The sequence below is a fragment of the Carettochelys insculpta genome, chromosome 9, assembly GCF_033958435.1.
Source record: "Carettochelys insculpta isolate YL-2023 chromosome 9, ASM3395843v1, whole genome shotgun sequence".
In the NCBI taxonomy this organism is placed as follows: Eukaryota; Metazoa; Chordata; order Testudines; family Carettochelyidae; genus Carettochelys; species Carettochelys insculpta.
Genome location: NC_134145.1, coordinates 58,611,981 through 58,633,720, shown reverse-complemented (window position 1 = coordinate 58,633,720; position 21,740 = coordinate 58,611,981). Strand labels below are relative to the sequence as shown.

General features: G+C 40.6%; 1 protein-coding gene across 1 annotated transcript in view; it reads left to right on the top strand.

The window, feature by feature from the left end:
• Nucleotides 1-21,740, top strand: part of CEP350 (centrosomal protein 350) — a 104,237-nt gene that overhangs the window by 40,480 nt on the left and 42,017 nt on the right. The window contains exons 13-26 of the mRNA XM_075003319.1: nt 306-459; nt 3,002-3,165; nt 5,630-5,819; nt 7,519-7,742; nt 8,577-8,740; nt 9,370-9,480; nt 9,742-9,882; nt 12,023-12,159; nt 12,698-12,817; nt 14,460-14,626; nt 17,031-17,227; nt 18,834-19,018; nt 20,145-20,232; nt 21,036-21,182. Coding sequence (XP_074859420.1) covers nt 306-459; nt 3,002-3,165; nt 5,630-5,819; nt 7,519-7,742; nt 8,577-8,740; nt 9,370-9,480; nt 9,742-9,882; nt 12,023-12,159; nt 12,698-12,817; nt 14,460-14,626; nt 17,031-17,227; nt 18,834-19,018; nt 20,145-20,232; nt 21,036-21,182 — 2,189 coding nt within the window. The remainder of the gene's footprint in view (nt 1-305; nt 460-3,001; nt 3,166-5,629; nt 5,820-7,518; nt 7,743-8,576; nt 8,741-9,369; nt 9,481-9,741; nt 9,883-12,022; nt 12,160-12,697; nt 12,818-14,459; nt 14,627-17,030; nt 17,228-18,833; nt 19,019-20,144; nt 20,233-21,035; nt 21,183-21,740) is intronic.

Genomic DNA, 21,740 nt, shown 5'->3' with positions numbered 1-21,740 from the left:
ATGGAATTTACTCATTCTAGCTCTCCAGATGGCTCCACTCCCAATCCTCCTGTTAGCCAAATAATATTCTCTAAGTGGCTTCTACTTCAGTATAGAAGAGAGGCAGAATATAGTTGACATTATCTGTTAGACATCCAATGTCAGTCGTATCATGTTCATTTAGCATGTTTCCAGTGGATAGGCATTCTTTCTTCCTGAGTATTTTTGGAAGTACTTAAGGCCTGCTGCATCATTGCCTGTCATGTGTGCTACGTGGAATTTAATGTCAACTGTCTTTCTCCACCCTTCCCCTTTTTTTCCCACAGCATTTGAAGAAAGGTCAAATGGAGGGTCTCCAGTCCTGCGGCCCTTACTTCCAGCCATGAGCCCTCCAGATAGCATCGTTTCATATGAAGATGACTTTGTTTCATCACAGGAGAGTAGAATTTTGACAGACAGAAAGGTTGCTCTTGAGCCTAGGTAATTATGTGGAAACCTTTGGAGAACATCAAAATGAAAAATGATACTACAGTTCTGAGAGTACTTATAAGCAGCTTCCTTTTTGCATCAAGTAATGTGTGGATATCCCACAAGAGCGTATTGTTACACTAAGACGATTCCTTATAATAGGACTTGGCAAATTTACAGTAGAACCTCAAGACTTATGAACACTTTAGGACTGGAGATTTTTCATTACTTTGAAACAATTTTAACTCCGAACAAAATATTGTGGTTCTTTCACAGATTTACAACTGGACATTGACTTAATACAGCTCTGAAATTTTACTATGCAGAAGAAAGCTGCCACTTTTAACCATCTTAATACAAGCACAGAAACTGTTTCCTTACCTTATTAATTCTTTTTTAAATTTCCCTTTATTTTTAGTAGTTTACATTTATGACAGTAGTGTACTGTATTTGCTTTTTTTGGGGTGGGTGAGTGGGAGGGAATTAGGGTTGGGGGTGCAAGGAGAGGTATTGACTGATGTCTGATTGCATACTTGCAGTGTCAGATGTGGTGTGCGGTTGATCAGTCACTTTTATAACTTTGTTGTTTATAAGTCTGAAATTCTTCTGTACCTGTAGCCCTCGACGATATGTCAAGCAGCATGGCCTTAGGCGCAAGCAATGTAAGACAGAGAATTGAGTGCTCCTTGGGATCTAATCCTGATTCTTCTCCAACTTCTTATGTGGGCTTGGGCAAGTCATTTAACCTTCCATGTCTGTTGCCCACATCTGTAAAATATGAAAATTGTAGTTCCCAACCCTTCATAGTGGTTATGAGGCTTAACATTCAAAATTAGTTGAAGATATGAAGGTCTACGTAATTGCCACATTATAATTTATTGCTGTATTTTTTTTATAAGTTGTTGTAACTGTCTAGAATTTTTTTCAGCATTCTGGTAAGGTTTAGTAACATAGGTTTTTATTCCTTTTTTACAATTTCTGATAGAATTTTGAATCCTTCTCTTTAACTGTTTTGTATTTTAAGAGTATGACATTCCCAAGCTTCCAATTTATTGTGAACATTTTTTTATTCAAATTACTTGCTGAATTTTTCAAAATGCAAATACACTGAATTTTTCACATTTTACGCATTTTAATAGCTCAGATTTGAGGAGTTTGGAGTGGGATAAGGATGAAGCAACAACCCTAGAAGCTTGCTTCAGACTGTCAGGTGAAGATGGCAGCTACAGGTGTTAATCTGCTTTTTTTCTGTAGGCCTGAATAAGTGGAGAACAGAGCTTATATTTCATGTTAATTATGTGGCTAGCTTTCTTATGGAAGAAAACAAGTATTACGGTTTATCTTTTAATACAACTTACAATCTTTCATACAGCACTGTCCCTTTAATTTTTTTCATAAATGCATGACCCCATTGGAAAAGTCCACAGTTTTGCAAGTTTATCAATAATATATGTCCACTTGTAAGTTAGATTTCCATCAACTTCAGGTTAGTAGATGTATGTGTCCAAATCTGGAATTTGAATGCCCATAAATACGTATATCTGAAATTATGCAAATATCAATCTTTTGTAGTTCCACATCTAGGCTGAAATTCAGTGCACACAAAATAAGGTCTATATTCTGAGGTTTCGAGCAACTACTACCATTCTCTAATATCAAAATAATCTTGTTTCTCAAGGCTATGTCTACACTAGCCCCAAACTTTGAAATGGCCACGCAAATGGCCATTTCGAAGTTTACTAATGAAGCGCTGAAATGCATATTCAGCGCTTCATTAGCATGAGGACGGCCGCAGCACTTCGAAATTGACGCACCTCGCCGCCGCGCGGCTCATCCCGACGGGGCTCCTTTTCGAAAGGATCCCGCCTACTTCGAAGTCCATGGGAATAAGGGGACTTCGAAGTAGGCGGGATCCTTTTGAAAAGGAGCCCCGTCAGGACGAGCTGCGTGGCGGCGAGGCGCGTCAATTTCGAAGTGCTGCGGCCGTCCTCATGCTAATGAAGCGCTGAATATGCATTTCAGCGCTTCATTAGTAAACTTCGAAATGGCCATGCAAATGGCCATTTCGAAGTTTGGGGCTAGTGTAGACACGGCCCAAGAGGGGTTTGTAACACAGTAATATATTATTGGCCTTGATTTTTGTCATCTGTCTGTTCAAAGTCACGTAGATTACTAGTACAGATTAAACCTTTCTAGTCTGGCACACTCTCATCAGGCAACATCCATAATCCCAGCAAGATTTTAGTTAGCTGGGAGTCGTGACACTTACAGGTGAGGCCAAGTTTCACGTGATCCCATAGTTTGCTTACAGCCACCAGTCCTGGCTCTTAGTGTTGCTGTTATTTAGCTGTAATTTACGCCTAAATGTCATCTTAGAGCCCAGTAAGCAGTGGAAGTGTTGGTAATGCTGCTAGACAATATTGACCTTTTGTGGTCTGGCAGATTCTCATTTGGCACTGGTCAGGTCCCCAGGGGTGCTTGACTAGAGAGGTTCAACTTGTACATAACTAGAGGAGTTGGGAATGTTCAGCTGTTGGTTTTTATTCTGTGGCAGTATTGGTGGCAGCAGCAGTTCCAGCATTCAAGAAGAGGTCTCCAGCAGGAAGTCTCCCCATGAACACCGATCTTCAGAGTTAACGCCTCAGCATTCACCTCGGCCGTGGTCTGGAGCATCCTCTCATTCATCTAGGTCTTCTAAAAGGAGAGTGAAAAAGGAAAGTAAGTGCAATGCTTAGTGTAATATACTTCTGTCACTTTTGTCAGATGGGTATATTGGTATGCTCACATTTGTAGAGGTTTTTTCTGGGATCGTTTTATTTGATTAAACATTTTAATTTGTCCAGGAGTTGATCATGTAGCATCTGTAATCCAATACCAGTGTAGTAAATAGCCTTGTTTGTTCTTAACCTCTGTGAAAATGTTTGTTTCCATTGCATTACTATTCTGAAGAGAAAGCAAGTATGTCTTCATCACTTATGTTCTCCAGCTTTGATCATGGAATATGCTCATTTGTTAACTCAGTTTGTTTCATGAATACTGAAACAAGGTGGTTAATGTTATTTCTACCAGGAACCTCACTATACTATTGGGATTGTCTTTTATTTATTTGCCACATGTGGCAAATAGGATGCTGTGTTGTGGCGAATACAGGGGTGGGGAACCCACGGCTTTTGAGCTGCATGCAGCTCTTGGAGCCTTTAAGTGCAGTTTCTCCTGAGAGCTGCATGTGGGGAGTGCCGACCGCACGTTCTGTGCACGTACCCCACCACTTAGTGGGAGAAGCCCGTGGCAGCAGCGGCTCTGGTGGCAGCTCTAGTAAGTCATCAGCACTGAATTAGAAGGGTGGGGGCTGGGGATGCCTGGCTCTGGGGAGGGCATTAAGTTGGGGGGCATTGTGGGTGCCTGGCTCTGGGGAGGGGAGGACATTTATTTAGGTAGGAGGTGCCGGGAGTGAAATATAGACCACAGATATTGGATGAAAAACCTGGAGGCAGAGTTGATATGCTCAGTCAGCATAGAATATTTGTTTGATTTCAGGGCTTTAGTAAAAGAATTAAGATTGTAAAGTGTCACACCAATTTCTAATAATATTAAAAAATGGGATCATTTGAAATTTTGTTGTTTGTTTTATTTAGTATGAAATACTTACTAATATTCTTATTTAATAAAGTTTTCTATAATATAATATGAATATGGAAAGATGACAACCACAAGTGTGGTAGTCTTTGAATGCATATTGGAAGCAGCTGGTATGGAGATAAAATATGCAATATTAGTCAAATTTAACAAAATAACAAATTAACAAATAAAAAAACCTAGCTTGAATATTTTATATAACCTAGAAAGTATTCTCAAATTTTAAAATTTAATTTTAAAAAATCCATCAAGCTGCTGTTAAATTAAAGTAAAGGCCACCTTTTTTGGAGGAAGCAGTAAACATACAGTGTATAGTCCATAGAAATCTATGTCTCATGGACAAATTAATAAAGATCAAGCCTCTTGTGATAGTTTCAGGTGAATTAAAGACAGAGAGTAGGATGAGAAGACTAAACTTAAAGTCCTCTTACAGTCAGAAAAGTCAAAAATGTAGAGCTGAAAATTCCATATCCTCTGTATGCCACCTGAATCAGAATTCCTCGGGGTAAAAGTTAAGATAGGAATTTTTCTAACCATTACCACAAAAGCAGATTTTTTTTAGTTTAAATTGTCAATAATTGTGTGTGCAGTTGGGCTTTAGCTGATGACGACTTCTTCACGGTCACTCGATAATGAGTAGGACGTCTTCATGTCAACCTCCTGTTTGTGAGTTCATTGATGGCTGGTCACCCCAATTCTGGAGCTGTAGGTTTTGTCACACAAGGGACTAGTGTTAGTAGCTGTTGGAGGGGCATTGGGCAGGTTTTGATGCTCTTTTCTTCTTCTCTGCGTCTCCTCATCTGCACTGCTGCAGGACCTCTCAGTTTGTGCTACCCCCTCACAGATTACTGCTCTCCACTAGGGATGGTCTTGGGCAGGGTTCTCCCAGGTGTCAACATGGATGCTGCACCTTTTCATGTGTGCCTTCAGAATGTCCTTATGTTGCTTTTGCTGGCCCCCAACGCTCCTCTGTCCTTCCTCCAATTCAGAAACAGAATGTGTTTTGGGAGGCACTGTTTAGACATCTGAACCACGTGATCAGTCCAGTGAAGTTGTTGGTGAAGGATAATGGCTTCAATATTGGTCATGTTTGACTCTTCCAGGGTGCTAATGTTTGTGTCCCTATCCTCCCAACAGATATTTAGGATTCTCCTGAGGCAGCATTGATGATATTGTTCAAGTACCTTCAAATGATGCTTGTATGTTGTCCAGGTTTCACATGCATATAGTCGCATTGGAACAACCACTGGAGCGTATACTAGGAGCTTTTTCTTGGGATAGATTGGGATGATGAATGTGTAAGGCAGAACAGAACTGGCTGTTAAACACTCATGGCTCTGTTGGCTCTGCACTGCATTAATGAATTTAAGTAGCTGTGATTCAGAAAAGGAGTTAGTCTAGGTAAACCATGGACATATTTATTTAAGAGCACTTCTAGGTTTGAAGAGGCCCTTTTTAAGTGCAGAAAAAAGTCCACTCATTTGTTTCTTTGTAACTAACAACGGCTGAACTATGGATTCAACTTTGTCAATATTATACTTTGCAGGGCTAGAGTCTTTCAATGAAAGTTCACAAGACTTTCCTGTGGAAGATGACAAAATACTGTCTGAGTCAGACCGTGGATCTCAGCAAGCAGGGAAAACCTTGCCTAGCAGCAGAGTTTCTAATAGAGAGCATGAGCAGAATGCAGATACTGATAGTACTTTGGAAGAGTTGTCTGGACATTCTTTGCTGAGGTAAACTGGACCTTTATAAGATATCTTGCACATATTACTGGAGCTTGCTGTTGGGTTTTAATGTAGAATGTGTAACAAAAGTATATCTATAGTGTAAAGGTGCAGAAGGGAAACAGCAAAATATGGTTTGACAAATGACTAGCTTGATCTGCTGTTTCTGCACTTTATTGAATATCTTGGTATGAAAAATCTTAAGTTATAGCCTGGCTCCTGAAAATTTGACTATCTGGCTAAGTTAGTACTAGTAATTGACAGCATTTACTAGTGGGACACCTGTACTTGGAATAAACAATTCAAAAGATGCTCTCTGGTTAATTTTAAAAATTACTCAGTTTTAAAGAAAATACTGAACTTGACACTATCATTCTGAGAGAGGGGATATAGAGGGGTATTTGTAGGTTTATGGCAGCTTTTGTTCTGAATACAGCTACCTCATTTCAGCACAAAAATAATCCTTAAGGTCTTGTCTGTCTTGTTTAATGCTCAGAGGGAAACTTTCAATGCCATTTCTTTGAAATGGATTAGTTTGAAAGAATCATTGGTCTGATGGAGTACTCTTTAAATTTGGGCGAACAAGATATGGCCCAGAGACCAGACCCAAGTCACCACGCCTTTTAATCCAGCCCACAGCTGATCCCTAGGTTGTGGAGATAGGAGAGCTTTGGGTGCTGTCTCTACCCCTAGCAAAATCTCTTTGCTTTTGTTGGCTGGAGACCAGCCATTAGGAGCTGAGAGATTTTGCTGGGGGTGGAGGCAGTGCAGCACAATTTCTCAGTTCCCATTGTCCAATTTCTGGCCAGTAAGAGCTGAGAGATTTTTAGGGCCCAATAGGAGTGGAGAGATTTTGAAGACCTTACACCCACTCTGACACCCCGCCCTTCATCCAGAATCTTCTCCTGAACCCATACTCCCTCCTGGACTCTGTATTCCAATATCCTGCCCCAGATCACAACCCCTTTCTTCAACCAAACTCCCTCTCAGACCCCACATGCTATCCTGCACCCTGTTTCCTACCCTGAGCTTCCTTCTGCATCCAGCCTCCATCTCAGATCTCACACCACCTCCATTGCAAAGTGTATGCCTTGACCACTTCACAAAATCTTGAGTACCCCCATCAAAAAATTATTGCCCCCCACATTTAAATACAATGTTTTGAAAACCTTTTAATGTTTGTAAATATTGAGGGTTTTTTTTCCTGCCCCACCCTTGATGCTGAGTAACCTTTAAGTCACACCTAATCCAACATCAAAGTTCGTATCAGTGTGCTAATCAAGGAGTCCTGTCACTTTTTGATGTATGTATTTATTTATGTGAGTGGTTATAGGGTAATTTCTGCAGTATGTTATTGATCTTGATACTTTAATTCCTGTTAATAAATTTGACTCACATGATATTGTTTTTCTTTTAGAACTTGTAAGTAAAACTTATTATTTATGTACTAACTGTGTTTGGTACTATAGAACACTTTTATCAGAATATGTCCCCAAGTGGAATGCGTGTGTAACATCCCTGTAGTGAGTCGCTTCTTAAATGCTGTATTGGCACGTGCAAATCACAGGAGAATATTCCCTTGTAGTTTGTTCAAATGTAGATAAACAGGGGATCTAGATTATTCCTATGTAAACTGTCGTCATCCTTGCACATGAATGGCTGGGCATTGGAGAATACTGACCTTTTCCTGGTTTGGTTTTTCTGTCAGTCTCTCAGACAAGGGAAGATCCCAGAAGAGTCCAACTTCTCCTTCATCTCCAGAATCCCAGAAACGATTACAGTTTGACCCCCTAGGAATTACAGCAGAAAGGTCTAGGTCCCCTGCAGGCTTCTCTGGGACTACAGCTTCAGGGATCAAGCCCAATGTAGCCATCTCTGACTTGAGCCTGGGAACTACCAAGACTGGAGGAGGAGGAGCAGCAGCAGTGGCTGGTGAGCTGGCTCCATTCAAGCTCTACTAATTCCATAAAACTTCCTCTGTATATTTGTGTCATTTCTGTGATGTAAGCTAAGGGCATCTCTACATTGAAATAATACAGTTGCAACATGGCAGCTGCATTGCTATAACACTTCAGCATAGACACTCACAAGCCATCTACACTAGCCAAAAACTTGGAAACGGCCATGCAAATGGCCATTTCGAAGTTTACTAATGAAGCGCTGAAATACATATTCAGCGCCTCATTAGCATGTGGGCGGCCGCGGCACTTCGAAATTGATGTGGCTTGCCGCCGCGCGGCACTTCAAAATTGACGCGGCTTGCCGCCGCGCGGCTCATCCAGACAGGGCTCCTTTTTGAAAGGACCCCGGCTACTTCGAAGTCCCCTTATTCCTATGAGCAGATGGGAATAAGAGGACTTCGAAGTAGCCGGAATCCTTTCGAAAAGGAGCCCCGTCTGGATGAGCCGTGTGGCGGCGAGCCATGTCAATTTTGAAGTGCTGCGGCCGCCTGCATGCTAATGAGGCGCTGAATATGTATTTCAGTGCTTCATTAGTAAACTGCGAAATGGCCATTTGTATGGCCATTTCGAAGTTTTTGGCTAGTGTAGACGTAGCCACAATGTTGTAGGAAGTTCACCTCCCCAAGAAGCAGAATTCTTCTGTTGACCTAGTGCTTCTATACAGGGACTTGGGTTGGCTTAACTGCATCATTCACAGTGTGTGGATTTTTCATACCCCTAAGCAGTGTAGCTGGGTCAATCTAATATTCTAGTGTAGACCAGTGCTTAGTTCTATAATTGCTAAATAATATGTTTTCTCTTATAGGATCTATGCGCTTCTCTCCTGCTGGTCTCCAGCACCGTTTGACAGCAGAGCTCAACTATTTGAGTGCTATTGAGGAATCTGTGCGGCATCTCACAGATGTAGAACGAGTGCGGGGCATATCTCTTGCCCAACAGGAGAGTGTTTCACTGGCTCAGATCCTAAAGGTGGCTGGAATGCGTTTTTTTGCTTTAATGCTCTTGTTCTGTGCTTCATAAGAAAAAAAATAACCAGAGCACTGTGTAATTGAAATAGTTCTGCTGGTGACTGAAATAATCCTCAGCTGGAGTGATGCAGTCTTTTGAAAAAGTCCAGTATATTTTAAGATCAGTACCTGCATCATCTTTCCTGTTCTTATCAATACCAGTCGTGTGTCAGGAGCACCTACCATTAGTATATCATTGGAAGAAATCATTGTTTTTAGAATTTGTTGACTTGCTAGGTTTGATACTTAGCCCTCAGACAACATAATGACAGTTGTTCAGGCTGGGTCCTTAGTTTTATTCCATGTATATCTTATCAAAAGGAGCAGATTTCAGCCCAGATTAGCTACTTCCCCAAAGCAGAACAAGAAAACTTTTCCAGATTCTGATCTCTTTTGAGAGGATATATCCAATTGTCAGCTACCTCACCAACAAGACATAGGCACTGGAAGAGAGATTGAAGTTTTGGCTTGAACCCAGGGAGTTGCAAATAGAGCAGCATTCTGATTGTTAGTTTGCTACAGTTACTGGGGTAAATTGTGGAATCTAAATGCAGATTTCTTCGCTTAACACAAAAAATTCTTAATCTGTAGGCGCAGCAGCAGCGACATGAGCGGGACTTGGCTCTTTTGAAACTCAAGGCTGAGCAAGAGGCTTTAGAGAGTCAAAGACAATTGGAGGAGGCGAGGCAGAAAGCAGCTCAGGTAATGCATTCCTTCAAAAATATGGAATGGAAAAGAGGCAGAGCTTTGAATCTGTAAGCAAACCTGAGCCCAGAAATATTCTCAATGCAAAGTCTATGGTGGGTCTGTAAAGGTGAAAGAATTTGACGTGTGTGGTCAAAACACTTCAGAGACAACTCGTAATTTCAAACTGATTTTTTTTTCTTTAAAGCTGCAAACTCAGAACTAATAGTAATACTACTCACCAAGCGTAATTATAACCATGCTGTCTTTTCTTTTTAGACCCATGCAGAATCTCTGCAGCATCTGATCCAGTCACGTCAGGAGGCAGCAGAAGCACTACAGGACACCACATGTAAAATTGCAGCCCAGCAGGTGGAAGCTGCTTTGCTCACTACAGATGCAGCTCGCCAGATCCATGAGGTAAGATTCTGTATGAGATGTCTGATGAAGATGTTCCATTTCAAAGTTGCTTTTCTACTAAACCATTCATGCTTCAGTGTAGCTTCTTCACCTTTGGAGCATGCTAGTGCAGGGAGGATTTTCTGTAGAATTTCTAGCACTATTATTTGCAGATATCACCCGTCTGGGAGGGGTTGCTACTGCTTTGGAGAAGGATAGGATTGTAATTAAGAATGATCTGCACAAACTGGAGAAGTGGTGTGAAGTTAGTGGTGTGAAATTCAGTAAGGACAAATGCAAAGTACCCCACTTAGGAAGGAACAGTCAGTTGCACACATACAAAATGGGAAATGACTGCCTAGGAAGGAGTACTGCAGAGGATCATAGTAGACCTCAAGCTAAATATGAGTCAACAGTGTATGGCTACTTGGGAGAAAAAAGCAAACAGCATTCTAGGATGTATTTGCAGGATGTTGTAATTAAGGAATGAGAAGTAATTCTTTCATTCTGTGCTGCGGTTATTAGGCCTAAACTCTAGCATTGTGTCCAGTTCTGGTTGCTGTGTTTCAGAAAGATGTGGACAAGTTGGAAAGAGTCCAGAGAAGAGCAGCAAAAATTATTAAAGATATACAAAACATGACCTCTGAGGAAAGGTGTGAAGAAATGAGTCTATTCAGTTTGGAAAAGAGGATATTGCAATTCAGTGTTATAATAGTTTTCAGATACCTAAAAGGTTGTTAGAAGGAGGAGGGAGAAAAATTGTGTTCCTTAATCTCTGATGATAGGACAAGAAGTGATGAACATAAATTGCAGTGAGGAAGGTTCATGTTGGACAGTAGGAAAATCTTCTGGAATAAATTGCCTAGGAAGTGTGTTGGAATCTCCATCACTGGAGATTTTTAAGAGCAGGTCAGACAAATGCCTGTCAAGGGTGGTCTAGATCAGTGGTCCCCAGCCTTTATATGCTCAAGATCACTTTTGGAATTTAATGGCAACCCAAGATCCACCTTGCCCTGCCCCACTCACTCCACACCCCCTTTTGATTGCTTGCTGCTCCACTCCTCACTTAAAGAAATGGAAGTCATGGTCATGGTTGATGGGCTAGAAAGATTGTTTTTGTACTGTAGAAACTAGGGCAAGACTGAACTGAGAGTCCATGTAGTTAAATGGAATATAGTGATGTACAGTGAATGTTGTCAATGCAGCAAGCATATTTCCTAGGCATACTCTCTCCTTACATATAAATAAGTTAATTTTCCAGTATTTTCAATAATGTACAGATACCTTCATTTGTTCTTGTACACATATATGGTGCAAGTTTATCAGTATGTTTAAAGTTGCTATGTTACTTGTGAATGGTGAAGGCATGAGCAAGTTATACAAATCAACCCAACCAAAAATCCTCTCTGCTGCCACATTGTGTGTTCTGTATAAGCTATGTATTTTACCTAAAAGCTATTTTAGAAATCTGCTTAGAAAGTTCTTGTGGGCGGGGGAGAATATGTATCTTTCTCTCAGACAGGAGACTGGAAGTTTGGCTTTACAAGTATTATAAACTTTCAAACTTTCTGCATCCCATGTTGGAACAAAATTTAAAACTAGAAAATCGTGAGTTTCTAAAAATAGTGTTTCCTCATAATTTTATATTTGATATCTTTTATTTACTGCATAGATAGAAGTGAGTGCCTTATAACATTGAAAAAGGGAAATTCCTGGGTTTCTGATTATATATAAACTTCCTTTTTAGTCCTGATAGTTTGCATGATATTGGACCGTAAAATTGTCGCTTGTTCAGAACTAAGGAACTGGTCAGTCTCATTCCTCAGAAAAAGGCAATTTTTGGGGAAGAAGAAAATATATTTGCAGCAGATTTTCTTTTTAAAAAAAAAAAAAAATTAAGCAATTTGGTGTTTTGCTGTTTGGCTAAGTGAAGATCATTTAGTGAGCAGAGTTCAAATTAGTTGACCACAGTGGCATGGCTTTTGCCACTGTGTGTATAAATAAAAACAAAAAGAAATGCAGCTCAATTTGCTTCTCCTACTTAGTTGAAATTGATCCATCTTCAAGTGTGAAATACTCATATATCATGGTGATGTATGTCGTATACGTTTGAGTTTCACACAGGAGTTTCACTGTGTATCAAATATATTCCTATATTTAGATGACAGAATTGGCACGTAAACAGATCTCGGATGCTGTCAGTGCTCCATCAGCTCAAATCACCACACTGTTTGATCAGCAGCAGCAGCATCATTCAGAGTTCATCAAACAACTCCGAGCTCAAGGGGATACAAACAGGTATTTGACGAATACAGCCTCTCAGGCATCTAGCACTTCAGGAAAAGCAGTGGCAATTGTGGGGAATTCTGCAATTTTACTATGGCTTCCAATTCAACAATTGCAGAGTTCCAACAGGATTAAAGTCTTATACTAGTTTCCCTTTCCCACCCATTTTTAGGGAAAAACCATATTGAGCTTTATTCAAGAGCGTTATATAATGGAGTTCTATGTGGATACAGTAGATAGACTAGGAAGATCAACTCAGTTTAAGCGTGCAAAGAAAAAGGTTTTTTTTCCCCATGTTTTACGCATCTGTTCTGTGAAGGGTTGTACATAAATGAGAAGTGAAACTGTTTATTCTTTTCACTGGATAGTTTTCATCCTGTTTAGTTTGCTCTGATATAACTAGGTTGTCCTTGTTTTTAAGTCCTCCATTCTCTTTAGTCAACAGACCCTTACTTCTCCTATTAAATTGAGGTAGAGTTGTGTAAGCCTTTCTGTTTTACTCTCTGTTCCAAGTCTACTCAAATTTATTCAGAATGTTTTCCATTGACAGGAAAAATGAATCTGGTGCCCCTTCACAAATTAATGAAAAGACTGCTGACTCAAAGCAGATGTGCTCACCTTTATTTGATAGTTACTCAGAGTCCTCGAGATCCAAGAATCATGATCAGAGGTGAGATGATACTAAATTATGCCATCAGTTTCTACTTTAAAAGTGTAGTGAAGTAAACTATATACAAATAAATACTCTGGAGAACTGATATCTAATTAAATTTAACCTGCCCCTGAGGAAAGTTTCTGAATTCCCAGTGGCTTATGTCCCAAAGCTTAAAGGTTCTGTTCCTGTCAACATTTCTTTGTTTTTTAAATATTCGCTATGACGTCTCTGCATATTAGTGCTATTTATATAAATAGTGCCCAATCTAATCTTGTTTTGCATTTCCTGCTAATATCTGGGCGTCAAATGAGAATTTGTCACAATGTATTCTACAGTCTCGTGGTATGATGTGAAGATTTTTTTTTTCAGTTTTAAATTAGCCACTGTTGAATTCCATTGAATGTCTCCTTGTTCTTTCCCATCTTGTAGTACAAAAGCAGAAGCTCCTCTTTTGCCTTCTCTATTGCCTTAATTATTTTGTTTATTTTTATCGTGTCCTCTTTTTGCCATGTTCCCAGTTGGCTTTTCTAAGATTAACAGGGCTAATCTTTTCAAATTCTCTTCATAAAAATTTTCTGTCCCTAATCATTCTTTTGTTTCCTCTCACTAAAACCGCTCTGATTCTGCACTCTCTCTCTATTTATTTATTTTAGATGGGGGTACTGGAACAGTAAATGGTATCCCTGGTGAAGGCATACCATTGAGCTATATAATTGCTTTACAGTATATGTTGTATTCTCTGTTCCAATCTTCATATACCTTGACATTTGGTTTGCTCTTGTTTGGCAGCTGCTCTGCCCTGAGCAGAAGTCTTCATTGAGCTGTTTGAAGGTGCCTATGTCTCCTTCCTGGAGGCTACTAGTTAATTTATATTCCATCAATATGTATGTTCCATCCAATATTCATGATCTTGAATTTGTCAACACTAAGTTTCATGTTCATTATATTGAACGTTCTCCCACGGTTTGGTTGGGTCCCTTTCCAAGTTCCTTGTAGTGGTATCTGGTCTTGACACGCTTGTATAACTTTGTGTCTTCTGCAGATTTTACCAACTCCTCGCCCACTCCTTTTTATAGATCCTAGTATACAACATTGGCACATCACTAAGATCCTTTTATACAGAGGAAAATTGACCACTTATTCCTACTTTTTGTTTTCTGTTTTTTAGCTAGTTGTTTTGTCTTTTATAATAATACATTATTATTTGAAAACCTGGGGTGGGGGCCATCCCCCAAACCTTTAAAGACCTGTAAAAAGAAAAAGGGAATTATTGGCATAGTTTATTGTTGGTACCCATTGTGAAGTAAATGATGTACACATTTACAGGCTTCTTTAGTTCCATGGCTGTTCCTTTCTATCTTAGACCACAAGTGAGAATTTCTGTATGTTTTTCTAACTTGCTTACGTGTGAGATTTTGCAGTAGCAAATAGTGTTGTGTTTTGTTTTGTTTTTTAAATCAGGGCTTTTGGTCAATAAGAGATAAGATGAAACAACAAAGTGATTATTCTTTTTTAAAATAAAATGTTGAAGGTGTGAACAAGCAGAACCATCAAATACCTGTGCAACATTTCTGTGTCTTGATTTTGGTAGAGAAAAGCACTTTTATAAAGTAATGCCTTTGTTTAAAAAAAAAAAGTGTTTGTTTTTCTTAAATAGTAGCAGCAGCAGTCGGCAGGAGAGTCCTTCAGTTCCTTCTTCCAAGGAGAATCAGAAGAAGCCATCCCAACGTGAAAAGACAAGCAGCTCCGTAGAAGAGCAGGCTCATACTTGTGTGAATGATTCCTTGCGGAGTTATAGTATTCCATCGCTACCAGATGAGAAAGGTTAGATGTATTCTTGATCCTTGATGAAGCTAGAGAGAAAAATGGAGGGGAAATACAGGTGAAGAAAGGTGAGCCTCTGGCCATGTGTTCCCTGTAAGATGCTCAGCTGCCCAGGAATAATTGAGCTGTGCACTGAGTAGCAAAGTCGCACACATCCAGTAGTGTGGCCGGGTGTGTTCAGGTGCCCCCATTGTCCTGTGTTGCAGCCTCTTGTTCCCGTCCTCTGCCTTGGATTCTCTGGTCAGCTACTCTCAGGACCCTTCTGCTGACTGTGCAGAGAGGGAGTGTGTGTGTGGTGATGTCCAAGTGTCCCCCCACAATTACGTCTTCCTGTCCGTTTGCCCATCTGCACGGGGAGTGGGAGGGAGGAGACAACTCAGGAGCAGGAGAACTTCTGAGGTCTGAAGGAGCCTTATGGGTCGGTGAGAGAGTGCCTTAAATGCATGTGGTCTCTCGTAGAGTTCCCTAGCACTCATGCACATACATACATGCACACACTGTCTGTCTCTCACATGCATACTACTGTGTCTGACAACGTTCATCTCCCAACACACATTGGTATTGTTGTTATTTTTTGGTACTTCCTACAATGCATGTGTATTCTCTGTAATTTTATTCTTTCAAAGTGCTATTATTTTAGTTTGATGGGCGTATGCATTTCATAATTTTTTTCTTTTTGCTTAATTTTAATTCTTTGAGTAGAGTGTTCCAAAATGCCTAACTTGTCCTAGCTGGAGTAATTTTGTCCATGGTAACTTTTAAAAAAAATGTGTTGTATCTGTGTCTTTTGTTTCTGTTGATGACACACACATGCTCATTACCTCAATGTTGGTGTACATAGCAAAGTTCATTCTTCACATGGATGATAAAAATTAGACGGAACATTCCTCTAGATTAAGTTACGGTTTTTGAAGAGATAACAGGATGACATGGTGGGGAAGAGATATTTTAAATGGTTCTGTAATTAGGGGGCAGTTAACTGCATAGGCTGGTTCTGTTTCTGTTAATTTAACTTGCTAGATGTTCATTTACTGTTTCTAGCAGAATACATGCTGAAGGCCGGATATTTCAGCTAACATAAAAATGCATTTGCATCATTTTAAAAAACGTGGTGAAGTAGCACTGGATACCTACATTACAGCTTCATTATGCCAATGACGCCTTGATTAGAAAAATAATATTAATTAAAAATTGTCTGATATTGTACTTCATTATAGCCTTTGAGGGATGATGGTACATTTTTCTAATTTGCTTTTTCTGCTGGATGTTAAGTGTAGTTCAGACTACAGGTTGTACCTCCATGGTCAGGCACCCTTGGGACTTGCGTGGTCCCAAATGAGGGGATTTGCCAGACCAGCGTGAGGGGAGGTCAGGCCTCTGGGCTGCCATGTGGGGGCTCCACTCCTGCCAGGTCTCCCTGCCACTGATCAGCGTTCCCAGGGGGACTCTCTCTCCTACTCATCCCACTCCCCCGCTCTGCACAGTTCCCTGGCCTGGCTCCCAGCCATGAGCTTCAGAGCTTCCCTGCCACAGCCAGGCTCCCCAGCTGGCTCCCTGATGTAGGGCTGCCAGAGGGGCTTCTTGCCCCAGCTGGGCTCCCTGGCTGGCTCCCTACTGCTGCGGGGCTGCTAATAGGGTTCCTCATCCCAGTTGGGCTCCCTGATGGTGGGTTGTGGGACTCCCCACCCCAGCTGGGCTCCCTGCTGCCACGGGGTTGTGGTGAGGCTGCATGTCCCAGCCAGGATCCTCAGCTCACTCCCTGCTGTGGGGCTCCCAGAGGGGCTTTTTGCTTTACCTGGGTGCCGTGGGCTGCAGGGCTTCCTGCTCTGGCTGGGCTCCCTGCTGTCGTGGGGCTTTTGGCAGGACAGCATGTCCCAGGCAGGCTCCCTGCTGAGGGGCTCCCTGGCATGGGCCAGCTTCCTTTCCACTGCAGGGCTGCCAGTGTGGCTCCCCATAGTGGGACTTCCAGACCTGGGCAGACTCCCCACAAAGGGGCTCCCTAATTCTACTGGCTTCCTACTGTGGTCCTGCCTGTGGGGCTCCCCAGAGTGAGTTGCCTTTGGGGCTTCATGCCTCCAAAGGGGCTCCCTGGCACCACCAGGGCTCGACTCCGGCCCTGTGCAGCTGTAACCCTCTCATCCAGCAACATCTGTGGTCCTGCCAGACCTGGGATGTTGCTGGAGGAGAGAATGCCAGATGAGAGAGTTTCAACCAGTCGTATTTTTATTTTGACTTGTACATTTTTCTCAGTTTTAGCATTAATTCTGTGATAACATGTTTGCCCATTATTTGGCTGAATTATTCACTCTTGAGTTTCCACACAATACTTTTACCTTTGCTGAGGCTAGATCCATTTCAAAGCCTTGTGTACGTAATGAAGACTTTTTTCTGATTCCTCTCTTAGACTCAGCTTCCATTGCAACAGAGTATTCCCTGAAATTTGATGAGTCCATGACAGAAGATGAAATAGAAGAAAAGTCTTTCCGGTCTTTGCTACCTTCTGAGAGCCATCGCAGGATTAACATGGAGAAGAAACAGGGTCATCGGGATGATTCTGATGAGGAAGTCTCCCCAGAAAAGACTGCCTTATCATCTGTCAAGGTATATCTCAAATACAATGCAACTGTACATAGAAAGAATGCATGCAAGTGAGATTCTTTCCTTGGTGACATATTCATTCTGTTGGTGACTTGAAAGGAATTATCTTTAGTCAAGGTAATCTTGCAGAGTCTGGGATGTTTCTTTCCTTGCAAAACCTCAAAGGATAATTCTGTAGAGTGGACTATGAATTGTGTCATATATAAAGCTAATAGTGACTGAAGCATTGCCTCTTGCACTGACTTAGTTGTATATTATATAACTTGTTCACAATTTTTCATTTTGAAAAACATAAGCTTTGACAATCACATAATAAAACTATGCAAAAAAGTTACTTAACTTTCAAGTCCAGCATTTAAAAATTAAAAAATGCCAGAATTATGATTGTTAGCACAATTTTAACTGTACCCATTGTATGCACAACATGTTTACATGCTCACACTTTTTCCATATGACTGCTGCCTTATTCAGTGCACATATGGGACATAACTCCCAAGGGGACAGAACTAAGGGTGCGCAGGCGACTGTAAATCGGGCATTTTGAACTTCCGAATGATTGATTGCAACCTATTTTGTTTGTATTATTTTTATGTCATCTATCAACTGTTTCATCGAATGATTGTGAAGGTGCACTTAATACAAATTTTTCTAATTATACACCTATCTCAGTTTTTCATCACATTATTATTCTGCAAACAAAACTTATAATTTAGAAGTATACAAATCCCATCAGTACATTTTGCTGAAAATTTAGAAATCACATTCCTCCAACTATTTATTAGTCACTTTTCCTTCTCCATGTCCATGAGCCATACCACTCATACTTCTTCCATCACACTTACTAGCAAATATGTGCCTCTTTTCCTGCTACTCTCACCAGTCCTGCCCCCATTGTTGGCAGGGTGGGAGGCAGGAAGATTTAGGAGAGTTGTAGCTCAAGATTCCTCAGCTCTGGTTCAGAAATTACTTTCCTTCTGACAACCTGCTAGTGCCCCACCAAGGTTTCTGTTTGGGGGGCTTTGGAAGTTTCAAGCCCAGCTGACCTACGGTTGGGCAGGGTTCAAACTTACCAGGGAGGATATGTGGCCATGGATGTCATGTGGAAAGCACCCACTTCTTCCATCACTGTCCCCACTAGAGCAACAGGCTTTATGGAACTATTGTCTAGTTAGCAGGTGGCTAAGATGGTTTTGTAAAACAAAATATAGAAGTCTTTAAGTAAAGGCTAAAGGAAACACGTTAGTAGAAAAACAAACCTGTGTTTGAAGCATTTAAATTTATTCTGTGCTGCTATTTTTGGGACACATTCCTCTGCTTCTCTTTTGCGTTGTGGCTTTGTCAACCACATTGGAGAAAAGAAAAACGAAAACATAAAAATAAACTAAAAATGGCATCAGAATTAAAAAAAAAAATCCAGGTGTCCCTGCACCAGGAAAACTATTAACAGTTTTTCAGGGGAAAATAACATTTGCAAGTGGTATAAATAACTGATACTGTATATGCAGAATTCTGACCCTCATTCTCTTTGACTCGGATATTTTGGTTCTGATGAAATATTGTTTGAAGTCCTTTTTGTGGAGATTAATTGGAATTTCTCTTGTCTCACCAGGAGCTAAGTATGCCTTTCTCTGGGGGGCAAGATAGTTTCTCTAAATTCACCATGGAGATGGTACGGCAGTATATGAAGGAAGAGGAAATGCGAGCAGCTCATCAGTCTTCACTGCTCCGGCTGCGTGAGAAGGCACTGAAAGAGAAGACCAAGGCTGAATTAGCCTGGCTGGAACACCAGAAGAAGTAGGAGAACTCTCAGTATATAGTACCACTGATGATTTCTGCACTTGTACTCTGACCTGAGCACGTTTTTATGGCTTCAGTTCTGCTTTTTATATTTAATTCAATGTTCTTTGGATACTGCTGATCTAAAATCACCTTGTGCATGTACAAATGATGCAATAGGCATGTGCATTATCCATTTCTGATTTGAGACTTCCAATAAAGACAAGCTTACCTGTTCAGTAAACTGCAAGAGATGATGATTGCCTAATGTGCTCTTCTTATTTAAGTATTGCTTCCTGAGTTAAGATTCACAGTTGAAGAGTACGTTGGGGGCATGACTGTTCCCTTGTAGGTTTACAAAGAAATTATTAAAGTCCCATCTGAAACCACTTTTTCAACTCAAAAGGAAGCAATTTCAACTTAATTTTTTGTTAACAATTGCATGCAATGTATTCAAACCTTAAATAGGCTGCTGCTTCAGATATCGTACAATGAGCCTTCTGTCTGATCTATTTTATGTACATTTTGATACTTTCTGTAGGGCAACAGTGGTATTGAAATCACTTATCTGACCTTTTCTAAAATTCCCATATTGCCAACTAGCAAAGACCCTGGTTGTAGTGAACCATAACTGTTTCCTTCACTATAGGATTTAATGTGTCAGGAGGGCACTATTAGAGACTGACTGAAGCATTTTTACCCACTTTCTTTTTCTCTTCCAAGTGGCTGTGCTATGAATATTTGGCCAGCGCACATGAGAGAATGTTTGACATCACCTACGTTGACTTTCTCTTGACTTCTTTGCCTTTGCTACAGAATTCTAGCTCAGACAGACCCAAATTGAAAATAACAAAAGTGATTCTGCATAGACCATACAGAGCATAGGCTATTTCTCTCTCTCTCTCTCTCTCTCTCTCTCGCTCACACACACCCACCCACAACCACAACCAACCATGATGGAACTTTGACATGCAGAATTGTGCTCCTCTATTTTGGAGGTGTAAAATTGCTGAGTAGAAAATATCATGGTATTTGGAAGCAAGAAAAATTAAGGCTATTTATTTACTTCTTCCCTCTCCCCAATTTATTTATTTACTATAATTAAGGCTATTTATTTACTTCCCTCTCCCCAATCTTCTTGCAGACATTTACGAGACAAAGGAGAGGATGACAAGATGCCACCAATCCGAAAGAGACAGCGAGGTCTACTACTGAGGCTGCAGCAGGAGAAGGTAAAAACTGCCCTATAGAAAAATCCAGTTGAACCCATTGTATGGCCACTGGAGAGCTCTTTATATTACAGAATCATAGAACACTAGACCTTGAAGGGATCTTGAGAGGTCATCGAGTCCAGTCCCCTGCCCTCACCACAGGACCAAGTACCATCTAACTAATCACTGATAGATGTCTATCTAACCTGCTCCTAAATATCTCCAGTGATGGAGATTCCACAGCCTCCCAAGGCAATTTATTCCAGTGTTTAACCACCTTGACAGGAAGTTTTTTCCTAGTGTCCAACCTAAACCTCCCTTGCTGCAGTTTAAGCCCATTGCTTCTTGTCCTATCCTCAAAGGCTAAGAACCACCATTTTTCTCCTTCCTCCTTGTAATACTCCTTTAGGTACTTGTAAACCACTGTCATATTTCCTCTGAGTCTTCTCTTTTCTAAACCAAACAAGATCAGTTCTTTCAGTTTTCCTTTGTAGCTCATGTTTTCTAGACCTTTAATCATTCTTGTTGCTCTTCATTGTATATTTTCTTGAGAACAAGAACCACTGAATCAGGTTTTTGGTACTAAGTTTATTAGGGTTTTCATTATTGTTGTTAATTTGTTTTAGCCTCTAGTGTGAGTCTTTTACATCAGGGCTGTTATTAGTGGTAGTATAGTGATTGATAGCTGCTCTTGCTCTGAGAATAGCTGAACAAAGGTATCAAAATAGCATAATTCCTCTGGCACAGACCTTATGGCAGCCTTGACATATATTCCAGACAACTGTCACTAAAATACTTTTACTGTATCTTCCCTACCTTTACAGGCAGAAATTAAGCGTTTGCAAGAGGCCAATAAGGCAGCTCGAAAGGAGCGACAGTTGATACTTAAGCAACAGGAGGAGATAGAAAGAATTCGCCAGACTACCATGAAACTTCAAGAAAAACTGAAGTCTGCAGGGGAAAACAAGCTGGTAAGTGATATTACAAAAGCTGTAACTTGGTGCTTGGCACCAGTCCATGCCATTGGTAAGTTACTTCTGTTTTATAGTAATGAAAAGATATACTGTTGAATATCTAGCTTACAGGCTTGCTCCTCCTCTTATATCTTCCCTCATCCATTGAGTTTGTGATCAATTTTATTTGTCTTATCTGCTCAATGTATTTCAATGACTTTCAAAAGATATTTAACTGGATAGCAAATTGTGCTAATTGTCAGGGTACCCAGAAATCATTAGTAACTTTTGAATATCTTACGGATACCTACCTGAGGCACTTAAAAAGGACCTGATTTTCAGAAAATGCTGAACTTTTTTTGCCATTTGAAAACGAGTCTGTTTTATGGAGCCTCAGGTTGGGCCCTGAAAAATTGAGGCACCCAAAAGTCACTGTTGAAAATCTTGACTAATAGCCAGTTTTCCTTACTGTAAATTTCTGCTATAATCTAGAGAGACTAAAGCTTTCTGGTGATTTTTAGACTACATAGTCTTCCTGTTGTGCTGGATATGAGAGATTAGGGACCTAAAATAATG